General features: G+C 39.2%; 1 protein-coding gene across 1 annotated transcript in view; it reads right to left on the bottom strand.

The window, feature by feature from the left end:
* The window catches only part of Ube4B (Ubiquitination factor E4B), a 538,247-nt gene that overhangs the window by 180,992 nt on the left and 344,205 nt on the right, over positions 1-13,050 (bottom strand). The window contains exon 18 of the mRNA XM_090389644.1: positions 8,770-8,868. Within this exon, the coding sequence (XP_090245770.1) occupies positions 8,770-8,868 (99 nt within the window). The remainder of the gene's footprint in view (positions 1-8,769; positions 8,869-13,050) is intronic.

Below are 13,050 nucleotides of genomic sequence, written 5' to 3'. Positions count from 1 at the left end.
TCTCTGTCTTCTAACTTTTCCACTAATGCTGGTGTCTTTAAAACTGAACCCCAAGGTTCAGTTTTTTCCTCACTCTTTTCCTCTTGTATATTAATGACCTATTTCCATTGACTGAAAATACTATTCGTAGTTTTGCCGATGATAGCACATTGCATTTCCTTTTCCATTGTGAGAAACCTTGCTCTGTTCAATCAGCTTCAACTTCTCGAACATCCACTACCAATTCTTTAAATGCCAATCTGCAGGTAATTCTCCAGTGGGGTAAAGACAACCTAGACCAGGGTTCAAGCCCCTGACTGCTGAATATGGTTGATCTGCCAACCCGCACTGGACCAGCGTGGCAGATTATGGTCCATTTCCCTCAGCATGAATTGTTGAGGAGGCTTCCATCCTGCAGTGGGTTGATAATGGCTGCACTTTACCTTTTTTAAATAGAAAGGGTGCAAGAATATTTGCTGATGCTATCAACGCAGTGTTAGGTGGGTCGGAAAACTGCTAGCTTTGGGGGGGGAATACAAGGACTAATAGATTAACAGTAGCCACTGGCAGAGGTGAAAGTGATTCTTGCACTGCTTCTATTGGAATGAGCAGAAGCCTAGAAAACAAGATGCAGGATATTTCAGAGACTGCTGGGATTCATTGCAATACAAGTAAACACACCTCACTCTTTTCCTCTTGTATATTAATGACCTATTTCCATTGACTGAAAATACTATTCGTAGTTTTGCCGATGATAGCACATTGCATTTCCTTTTCCATTGTGAGAAACCTTGCTCTGTTCAATCAGCTTCAACTTCTCGAACATCCACTACCAATTCTTTAAATGCCAATCTGCAGGTAATTCTCCAGTGGGGTAAAGACAACCTAGACCAGGGTTCAAGCCCCTGACTGCTGAATATGGTCGATCTGCCAACCCGCACTGGACCAGCGTGGCAGATTATGGTCCATTTCCCTCAGCATGAATTGTTGAGGAGGCTTCCATCCTGCAGTGGGTTGATAATGGCTGCACTTTACCTTTTTTAAATAGAAAGGGTGCAAGAATATTTGCTGATGCTATCAACGCAGTGTTAGGTGGGTCGGAAAACTGCTAGCTTTGGGGGGGGGAATACAAGGACTAATAGATTAACAGTAGCCACTGGCAGAGGTGAAAGTGATTCTTGCACTGCTTCTATTGGAATGAGCAGAAGCCTAGAAAACAAGATGCAGGATATTTCAGAGACTGCTGGGATTCATTGCAATACAAGTAAACACATGGGTAGCTAAGAATAGGAACAGGTGCATGTATACTTGCGTGTACACCAATGCTAGGAGTCTGGTAAATAAATTTGATGAATTTGAGGTATTGCTCAAAGCATCAAAGGCAGATATTGTTGGGATATCAGAGAAGTGGTGTCACACAGATATAAAGAATGCAGAACTGGAATTTGGGGAGTACAACGTCTACAGAAAGGATAGACAGGATAGGAAGGGTTATGCTATTAGTTAAGAAACACAAAATCCAAGGACGTGAAGCCAGTCAACATCGCTGGACAGTGCAGTGTCGAGTCAGTTTGGTGTGACATAAGCATTGGGAGATCAAAATTGAGAGTACGAGTGTGCTATAGGCCTAATGACTCTGATGAGTATAATAAGAAACTGTACAGGGAAATAGTGTGGGCCAGTAAATCAGAGAGTCTTATAATGGGGGGTTTTAATTTTCCAGATATTTACTGGAATTTGTGGATTGGTCACTCACACACTAGCAAGGCTTTTGTGGATTTATTGGATGATTATTTTCGACATCAGCATGTTCGGGAGGCAACTAGAGGGAGTAATACTCTTGATTTGATTATCAGTAGTGATTCCTCATGCATTATGAAATCTGCAGATAAAGGAACCACTAGATGGCAATGATCACAGTGTGCTGAAGTGGGATTTACTCAAAAAGGCAACTACCATCAGGGGTAAAGGGAAGGGTTATTGCTTTCGTAAAGGCGACTACGATGGTGTGAGACAGTATTTAAATTCTATATAGTGGGACCAACTGAAGATGTTACCAACAGCAAATTCAAAATGGGAAGCATTCAAAGAACTTATCTTGGAAGCTACTAGGCTTTACATACCAACTAAGAAATATTGTTCAAGGTTTAGGCCTAAATGGATGTCAGATGAACTAATGAGACATTAGCATTAGCATTAGTAGAGGCATATGATGCAAGAAAGCAAGCTTATTCAGCATCAGCCAAAAAAAAAAAAAAAAAAAAAACCCTCTCCCATTTCACCCCTCCGTTCGTTCGAAATACCTGTCCAGTTGAGCTTTAAATTTGTTTAGGCTATCAACTTCAACAACAAGTGATGGAAGTCGGTTCCACCAACCAACCACCCGCTGGCCAAAGGCAAATTTCCGCACATCTATCCGACATCCGTCCTTCCTCAATTTGAATTTATGCCCTCTGAGGTGATTATTCTGAGAAAGATGAAGTATCCCATTGGCATTGAGCATGCTCAAACCATTCAAAGCCTTATACACCTCAATCAGATCACCTCGCCGGTGCCTAGTCTCCAGACTCTGTAATTTGCAAAACTTAAGCCTTTCTTCGTAAGAGCAACCCTTTGTTCCATTTACTAATCTTGTTGCCCTTCTCTGTACCCGTTCCAGCAGCTCTACATCCTTCTTGAAATGAGGCCTCCAGACCTGTATACAGTACTCAAGATGTGGCCTAACCATTGCCTTATACAAGGGAATAATCACCTCCTTATCCCTGCTAGAAAAATTCCTGTATATCATTGACAAGACACCATGAGCTACTCTTGCAGCTCGTCTGCACTGCTCAGAGAACTTCATATCTGCCTGCACAATTACCCCCAGGTCCTTTTCATTCTCCACCACTGTCAGTGTAGTACCGCAGAGTTGATACATTGCTCTGGGGTTACTGTTACCCATATGTAGTACCCATACATATGACAGAAAAGAAAAATGCATGGGATACATATAAATTAAAAAGTGACACAGAAGCCTATGATAGATACAAGTTGATCTGTAACTAAGTTACAAAGGAGGTTAGGCAGGCAAAGGCAGATTACGAGAAATCTTTGGCAAAGGATGCAAAGAAAAACAGCAAAGAGTTCTTTACTTATGTAAACTCTAGAAGGAAGGGGATGAATCAGATTGGTCCACTTGATATCGATGGGCCAACTGTTGATGATCCTGCTCAGGTAGCTAACAAACTAAATGAATATTTTGCATCGACATTCACACATGAGGAGTTATTCAGCAAGGGGAATGCCAGAGGTCTATTCAACTCTGGCAGTAAGCTAGAGAATCTTGTAAGAACTGAGAGTAAAGTGGAGGAGAAATTGTTAAAGATAAACACAAGAAAGGCACCTGGGGTGGATGGGATCTATCCAGTTATATTAAAGGAGGCAGCAAAGGAAGTAAGCAAACCCTTAGCCATAATTATGAGAGCTTCCTTGGACTCAGGGGAGGTACCCACAGACTGGAGATGTGCAAATGTGACCCCAATTCACAAAGGAGGCTCAAAGGCCGACACAAGTAATTATAGACCTGTGAGTTTAACTTCTGTTCCAGGAAAATTAAATGGAGGCACTGGTTAAAGAAGTACTGCAGGACCATCTACACAAGACTTCAGTTATAGCTCGGACATGGCATGGTTTTGTTAAGGGGAAGTCTTGCCTGACCAATTTGATTGGATACTATGATTCAGTCACAAAAGAACTGGATGCAGGGAATAACTTTGATATTATATACTTGGATCTTAGAAAGGCTTCTGATACTGTTGTACATGGAAGACTGCGGCACAAATTGGAGCAATGTGGCATTGGAGGCAAATTGCTGCTATGGATAATGGGGTGGTTGAGGGGGAGAAGACAGAGAGTGGTAATCAATGGACACTGCTCATCGTGGACTAATGTTATTAGTGGAGTCCCTCAGGTTTCAGTGTCGGGTCCATTATTGTTTTCTGTAATTATAAATGATATTGATGATGGTATATCAAGCTTAATGTCCAAGATTGCAGATGATACAAAGGTTAGCAGGGTTGTCAAGGACACTACTGACTCTATGCTGCTGCAACAGGATCTGGAAAGGTTGAGCAGATGGGCTGAGAGGTGGCAAATGAAGTTTAACATTGACAAATGTAAAGTACTACATATGGGAAACAGCAACCTCAGAGCAACGTATAAACTCTGTGGTACTACACTGACAGTGGTAGAGAATGAAAAGGACCTGGGGGTAATTCTGCAGGCAGATATGAAGTTCTCTGAGCAGTGCAGACGGGCTGCAAGAGTAGCTCATGGTGTCTTCTCAATGATATACAGGAATTTTTCTAGCAGGGATAAGGAGGTGATTATTCCCTTGTATAAGGCAATGGTCATGCCACACCTTGAGTATGGTATACAGGTCTGGAGGCCTCATTTCAAGAAGGATGTAGAGCTGCTAGAACGAGTACATAGAAGGGCAACAAGATTAGTAAATGGAAAAAAGGGGTACTCTTACGAAGAAAGGCTTAAGTTTTGCAAATTACAGTGTCTGGAGACTAGGCACCTGCGAGGTGATCTGATTGAGGTGTATAAAGCCTTGAATGGTTTGAGCATGCTCAATTCTGATGGGATTCTTCCTCTTGCTCAGAATAATCACCTGAGAGGGCCTAAATTCAAATTGAGGAAAGACAGATGTAGGATAGACGTGCGGAAATTTGCCTTTAGCCAGCGGGTAGTTGGTTGGTGGAACAGACTTCCATCCCTTGTCGTGGAAGTTGATAGCCTAAATAAATTTAAGGCTCACCTGGACAGGTATTTCGAACGAACTGAGGGGTGAGGTGGAGTGGGTTTTTTTTTTTTTTTTTTTGGCTGATGTTGCATAAGCTTGCTTTCTTGCTTCCTATGCCTATACTAATGCTAATCATATGCCTCAACTAATGCTAATGCTAAAAAACAAAAGACTTTAATCTGCACCCATGAGCAGTAATACAGAAAGTCAAATGATACTGAAACTGAAGAATAGCGATGGTGTACTTATAAATAGCAGAGAAGACATAATTCAAATAAGCAAATAGAGTTAGTAAGGATTTCAGACTAAAGATGAATATGGCTAAAAGAAAAATAATGATGAACAAGTATGCCACAGAAATGGATATAATCATTGAAGTAGCAGTAATTGAAAAGGTGGATTCATATATTTATCTGGGACAAGTCATTAGCTGTAATAATGATAAATGGCTGGAAGTCAAGAGAAGAATAAATTTTGGATGGATAGCATTCAGAAAATAGTCACATACTGAGGAGCAATATCCCAATTTGTCTGAAACAAAATAATGAACCAATGTATACTCCCCACCATGACTTATGGAAGTGAAACCTGGGCACTCACCAAAAGAATGGGATAGAAGCTAAGAACTACACAGCAAAGAATGGAAAGAATTATATTAGGAATCAGACTGTTAGATAAAAAGAAAAACACATGGATTAGGCAGCAAACTCAAGTAAAGGACATTCTTATCAAAACTGAAGAACTAAAATGGTCTTGAGTAGGACACGTAGCTCAAAGACATGATGACAGATGGACTAAGAAAATAACAGAATGGTACCCAAGAGGAGATAGAAGAAAACCTGGAAGACAATGACAGAGAGGGATAGATGAAAATCATGAGTTCCTGGGTAATAAATGGATGGCCATTGCACAAAACAGAAGAAACTTGAAAGTTGCTGGAGAGGCCTTCATCCTGCAGTGGATTCAAAATGGCTGATGACTTCTCTTAGATACCTTGGTAACAAGCTAAAAACCCACTCTGTGCTGTGTGTACATTTGTACACATCCTTCAAAACTCATGTTAGATCATATATGTCAAACCTTTGGCCATTCTGCTCTTTGTAACAGCAACAAGTACAGGTAGGGCTCGGTTTATGCCACATCAATTTATGCCTACTTCACTTTTGCGCCTCTCATAGATCACGATTGGCAGGGGGCGATGAGTTGGGTATTTTTACTTATTTGATTTAATTTTTTATTTAGAGAAGTGAAGTTTAGAATGTTGGTGTTGACAATGCCCAATTTCTTAGATACAGATGGCCCCGACACTGTAATAAAACTATAATACTAAACGATAAACTACAGCCTAAAATTTAAATAATTAAACAAAAAAACGGAATATAAAATGCAACGAGAAAAAAGCAAATTACATTAACCACAGACTAAGAACTGCAAGTGAACTGACAAACATGCACTGGGATCTAGAGTACAGGATGCTGAAAGGTTAAGTCTGATTGGTCCTACTCCTGCTCTCCAGTCCCTTTATTTAATAAGTGCTTTCTTTTTCCCTCCTAGTTGCTCTCAATTTTTCTAGGTGTTTGTATGTTTGTGGTCCATCTTGCAGTCTTCTTTTTATTAATACTTATTTTGAAATATAGATTCTCTATGTATCTATCACACCATGCTCCCAAAATGTGGTTATCAAGTATGTCTGAACAAGAGACTAAAAAACAATGCAAATCATTGACAATCGAAGAAAAAAATGGAAGTTATTTGGTGAATGGAGAAAGTAACAACTTTCTCCATTCAACAATAATGAAAATGTTATAGTTGAATGGAGTTGTTCTCCATTCAACTATAACAACTCCATGCTGAGGCCACAAAGCAATCTTCACAATCAGCGGTCAATATTGGTGTGGGACCCTCTTACTATACACCTATTCCCGGAATAAAACAGTCGAAAAAATAGAAAAGCTGCTTTTCCTGTGGATTGATGACATGACCCAGCATCATCTTCCTCCAACAGAATCACTTATCAGGTATAAAGCAAAATCTTTGTTTGATGAGTTAAGCAGTGAAGATGGTTCTAATGATTTTACTGCTAGCAGAGGATGGTTTTTTAGATTCAAGAACAGAACAAAAATCCATAATGTTAAAATGTCAAGAGAAGCAGCTAGTGCTGATAATACAGCTGCAAATTAATTTCCAATTTATTTTCAAAAACTAGTCGATGAAGAAAAGCTTGCCCCAGACTTAGTTTTTAATGTAGACTAAACAGGCCTATACTACAAAAGGCTGCCCAACCGTACCTTCATTGCACATGAAGAAAGTTCTGCCCCTGGGTTCAAGGCAGCCAAGGACCATTTGACTTTGTTGTTGGGTAGCAATGCTTCAGGAACTTTCAGATTAAAACCTATGTTAATTTACCATTCAGAAACACTACGTGCTATGGAGAGAATCGTGAAAACTCAGCTTCCTGTCTTCTGGCATTCCAACAAAAAGGCCTTGGTTATGCAGACAATTTTTAGTGACTGTTACGTGTCATATTTTTGCCTGGCAGTAAAGGAGTTCTGTAAGAAAAATAGATTTCCTCACATTTTGCTGCTGCTGGGCAATGCCCCTGGTCACCCTCCAGATTTGCATGATTTGAATACCAATGGCCTATAGGTCAAGATTGTCTTCCTTCCACCAAACACCTCACTTTTACAACCCATGGATCAAGGAGCAATATCCACCTTCAAGGCTTATTACTTATAGACAACACTCAAGGGAATTTCTAAGGCTATTCAAGTGTCCAATAATGTCACATTGAGAGACGACTGGAAGTCATATGACATCACGAAAGGGATCTCCAACATTTCAGCAGCACGGAGTGAAGTGTCAAAATCATGTATGAATGGGAATCTGGCCTAAGATTTGGCCTGACTGCATTCCGGATTCGAAAGAGCACAACACTGCCCTTGCATCAATAACAGAGAATGTGACAGAAATAGCAAAGGAAACAGGACTAGATGATGTAGAAGTTGGTAACATAAATGAGCTCCTTGAGAGTCACGGTGAAGAGCTTTCAACAGAAGATTTAGAACAGTTAGCTGAACAACTGTCTGAAGACGACACAAAGGAAAGTGAAGCTGGCTCTGAAATGCCGGTTAGGACACTAACAGTAAAATCAATGCAAGAGGCTATGCTCTAATTAATAAGGGATGTAAGATCTTCTGTAGCAGTGACCCCAACTGGGAGCAGAGCTCAACCCTAAAGAGGGGAATTGAAACAGTTCTACAGCCATACTATAACATATTATCAGAAGAGAAGAAAAGCCAAACAGACATCTATTCTATCATTTTTAAAGCAGTAAATTCTCTTTCTTTTTCTTATACAATTTTCAATATGTAAATTTCATAAAATAAAACATTTTTCAAGTATTTTGTGTTGATTACTGAAAATCTTGGGATGGAACCTAATATATTTATATATGTTCCCATTATATTTTTGCTTCAATTTACATCCCTTCACACTGGAAATCTCAGGAACCTAACCCCGGTGTAAATCGAGTCCTACATGTATATATTTTATAAATTTCCTAAATTTAAATTTAATTCAACTCCAACCTTAAAGATAATTTTAGCCTTATGTAAGTAACTCATAATAATCAATTATATTAACTTACAACAAATTAACTCTATTTTCCCATTTATTTGATAATCATTGCAACCACTGATGAAAAGATAAGAACATAGCATGAAGCATCTACTTTCCATCTATACATAATTTATAACTGGATATAAAAAGATATTTACATCTCACATAGGTTTAAAGTGCTTCTACATTTATCTAAGCACAATGCTGGTCAAGCAACATTGTGCACAGGTATAACACAATGTTGATTATTTAAATTCTACCCAGAATATAATAGAAGCTGATTATAATAAAAACTGGCATGACTGAGGACTCAATAAACAAGAATTTACTGTATAAGCATTCTTCAAAATTTATTTTCCCATAATAAAATTTGATATGCTTACTGAATGGCAAAAAGAAGAAAATCTGCAATATCCTCGATGTACCAATCTGGATAGGCAGAAAATACGGTAGGCACTGTAGCTGGCAGTGGCAAGTTTGGCCTGGAAAGAATTACATGATAAAAAAAATCTTCAATATAATGACTGAATAAATTGGAAACAGTGTCTTATTACAAATTGCTATATTGAAATTATCAAATAATAAAAAATTCAAAAAAAAATTTTTTTTAAATATTTCACAAGAAAAAAAAAAGAAATTATTCTTAATACAATAATGTAGCCATAATCATTTGTTATCAGTTCTTAACTGTTCAATCTGTGAAGCATTAAAATTACAATAAGAGGAGCTTTTATGTGAAATTCAGATAATGATGATTTAAATTAATCTCCAAAACTTTTATTTATAAGAAGGCTTACTGTACTTGTTAACAGGAGAGATTGCTTCTACAGGGATGGGATACACTTAAATAGAAAGGGTGCAAGAATTTTTGCTGATGCTGTCGAGGCAGTGTTAGGTGGGTCGGAAAACTGCTAGTTGGGGGGGATACAAGGACTAATAGATTAACAGTAGCCACTGGCAGAGGTGGAAGTGATTCTTGCACTGCTTCTATTGAAATGAGCAGAAGCCTGAAAAATAAGATGCAGGATATTTCAGAGACTGCTGGTAGTCACTGCGGTACAAGTAAACACATGGGTTGTGTTAGGGTAGCTAAGAATAGAAACAGGTGCATGTATACCTGCGTGTACACCAATGCTAGGAGTTTGGTAAATAAATTTGATGAATTTGAGGTATTGCTCAAAACATCAAAGGCAGATATTGTTGGGATATCAGAGACGTGGTGTCACACAGATATAAGTAATGCGGAACTGGAATTTGGGGAATACAATGTGTATAGAAAGGATAGACAGGACAGGAGGGGAGGAGGGGTTATGCTATTAGTTAAGAAACACATAAAGTCCAAGGAAGTGAAGCCAGTCGACATCGATGGACAGAGCAGTGTCGAGTCAGTTTGGTGTGACATAAGCATAGGGAAATCAAAATTGAGCGGAGTGTGATATAAACTTAATGACTCTGATGAGTATAATAAGATATTGTACAGGGAAATAGAGTGGGCCAGTAAATCAGAGAGTCTTATAATGGGGGATTTTGATTTCCCAGATATTGACTGGAATTTGTGGGTTGGTCACTCGCACACTAGCAAGGCTTTTGTGGATTTATTGGATGATTGTTTTCTACATCAGCATGTTCGTGAGGCAACAAGAGGGAGCAATACTCTTGATCTGATTATCAGTAGTGATTCTTCATGCATTAAGAATCTGCAGATAAATGAACCACTAGGTGGCAGTGATCACAGTGTGTTGAAGTGGGATTTACTCAAGGAGGTAACTACCATCAGAGGTAAAGGGAAGGGTTTTTGTTTTCGTAAAGGCAACTATGATGGTCTGAGACAGTATTTAAATTCTATACAGTGGGAACAACTGATGATGTTACCAACAGCAAACTCAAAATGGGAAGCATTCAAGGAACTAATCTTGGAGGCTACCAGGCTTTACATACCAACTAAGAAATATTGTTCAAGGTTTAGGCCTAAATGGTTGTCAGATGAACTAATGAGACATGTGGCAGAGAAGAAAAATGCATGGGATACATACAAATTAATGGGTGACATGGAAGCCTATGATAGATATAAGTTGGTCTGTAACCAAGTCACAAAGGAGATTAGGCAGGCAAAGGCAGACTACGAAAAATCCTTGGCAAAGGATGCAAAGAAAAACAGAAAAGAGTTCTTTACATATTTAAACTCAAGAAGGAAAGGGATGAATCAGATTGGTCCACTGGATATTGATGGTTCAACAGTTGAGGATCCTGCTCAGGCGGCTAACAATCTAAACGAGTATTTTGCATCTACATTCATGCATGAGGAGTTATTCAGGAAGGAGAATGATGTAGGTAAAGTAAACATTGGCAGTGAGCTGGATGATTTTGTAATAACTGAGAGGAAAGTGGAGGAGAGATTGTTGAGGATAAACATAAAAAAGGCACCTGGGGTGGATGGGATCTATCCAGTTATATTAAAGGAGGCAGCAAAGGAAGTAAGCAAACCCCTAGCCATAATTATGAGAGCTTCTTTGGACTCAGGGGAGGTACCCATAGACTGGAGATGTGCAAATATAACCCCAATTCACAAAGGAGGATCAAAGGCTGACACAAGTAATTATAGACCTGTTAGTTTAACTTCTGTTCCAGGTAAATTAATGGAGGCACTGGTTAAAGAAGCACTGCAGGATCATCTAGACAAGAATTCAGTTATAGATCAGACGCAGCATGGTTTTGTTAAGGGCAGGTCTTGCCTGACCAATTTGATTGGATACTATGATGTAGTCACAAAAGAACTGGATGCAGGGAATAACTTTGATATTATATATTTGGATCTTAGAAAGGCTTTTGATACTGTTGCACATGGAAGACTGCTGCACAAATTGGAGCAGTATGGCATTGGAGGCAAATTGCTGCTATGGATAAGGGGATGGTTTGAGTGGCAGAAGACAGAGTGGTAATTAATGGACACTGCTCAACGTGGACTAATGTTATTAGTGGAGTTCCTCAGGGTTCAGTGTTGGGTCCGTTGTTGTTTTCGGTGTTTAAGAATGATGTTGATGATGGGATATCAGGTTTAATGTCCAAGTTTGCAGATGATACATAGGTTGGCAGGGTTGTTAAGGACACTACTGACGCTATGCTGCTGCAACAGGATCTGGAAAGGTTGAACAGATGGGCTGAGAGGTGGCAAATGAAGTTTAACATTGACAAATGTAAAGTACTACATATGGGAATAACCCCAGAGCAACGTATCAACTCTGCGGTACTACACTGACAGTGGTGGAGAATGAAAAGGACCTGGGGGTAATTGTGCAGGCAGATATGAAGTTCTCTGAGCAGTGCAGACGAGCTGCAAGAGTAGCTCATGGTGTCTTGTCAATGATATACAGGAATTTTTCTAGCAGGGATAAGGAGGTGATTATTCCCTTGTATAAGGCAATGGTTAGGCCACATCTTGAGTACTGTATACAGGTCTGGAGGCCTCATTTCAAGAAGGATGTAGAGCTGCTGGAACAGGTACAGAGAAGGGCAACAAGATTAATGAATGGAACAAAGGGTTGCTCTTACGAAGAAAGGCTTAAGTTTTGCAAATTACAGAGTCTGGAGACTAGGCACCGGCGAGGTGATCTGATAGAGGTGTATAAAGCTTTGAATGGTTTGAGCATGCTCAATGCCAATAGGATTCTTCATCTTGCTCAGAATAATCACCTCAGAGGGCATAAATTCAAATTGAGGAAGGACGGATGTCGGATAGATGTGCGGAAATTTGCCTTTTTTCCAGCGGGTGGTTGATTGGTGGAACCGACTTCCATCACTTGTTGTTGAAGTTGATAGCCTAAACAAATTTAAAGCTCAACTGGACAGGTATTTCGAATGAACGGAGGGGTGAAATGGGAGTGGTGTGTGTTTTTTTTTTTTTTTTTTTGACTGATGCTGAATAAGCCTGCTTTTTTGCATCATATGCCTCTACTAATGCTAAAACGTAATAAGGCTATGAACTGAACTAGTTATTGTGGAAGGAAAATAACAGCAAGAAACACATACTGTAAGACTGGGCTATCTCAAGATATAGCATCACCAACATCAATGTCTGATCCTGGTATAGATTTCCACTGTTTATTTATTATTATTATTTTTTATTTTCACTATGTTGATAGGTTTTAGCCACTTTTAGTTCTGGCTCCTCAGCAAAATCCTGTCTGGCTTGGACCACCCTGCCAGTAACTATACTACTGGCAGCATAGCAGTTTGCCTTGTGGGGACATGCAATCTCCACTGACACATTAAAAGCAGTACCAGAATTATTCTCAGATTCCTCATTAGAATACAAAAAATGCTAGTACTAATATCATGTGGACTACAATGACCATATTATTATTATTATCAATAAAAAAAAATAAAAAACTTTTCTCTTTTATATAGAATTTTTTACACCGTGATAGGTACTGATTCAAAGTACATGGGGTGGTTAGTTGTGTCTGGTTACTGTTAGTATTATTACTACTACTCGAGGAACTCTCTACTGAGGAACTCAGTATTGTACAGGTGTTCAGGATTGCAGCTTTCTGAGCTTTCTGGAATTCCATGTAAGTGTTCTCTAGAAAGCCTACTGTTGCTAGGTTCTATGGAAGCTCTTTGGCACCATACTGATGGTTGATGTGATGAATACAATGGTAATTATT

This window comes from Mastigoproctus giganteus, chromosome 2, assembly GCF_048544385.1.
Source record: "Mastigoproctus giganteus isolate SK-2022 chromosome 2, ASM4854438v1, whole genome shotgun sequence".
Taxonomy (NCBI): Eukaryota; Metazoa; Arthropoda; class Arachnida; order Uropygi; family Thelyphonidae; genus Mastigoproctus; species Mastigoproctus giganteus.
Note: the sequence above shows the minus strand (reverse complement) of the source record. Positions and strands in the feature narration are given on the sequence as shown.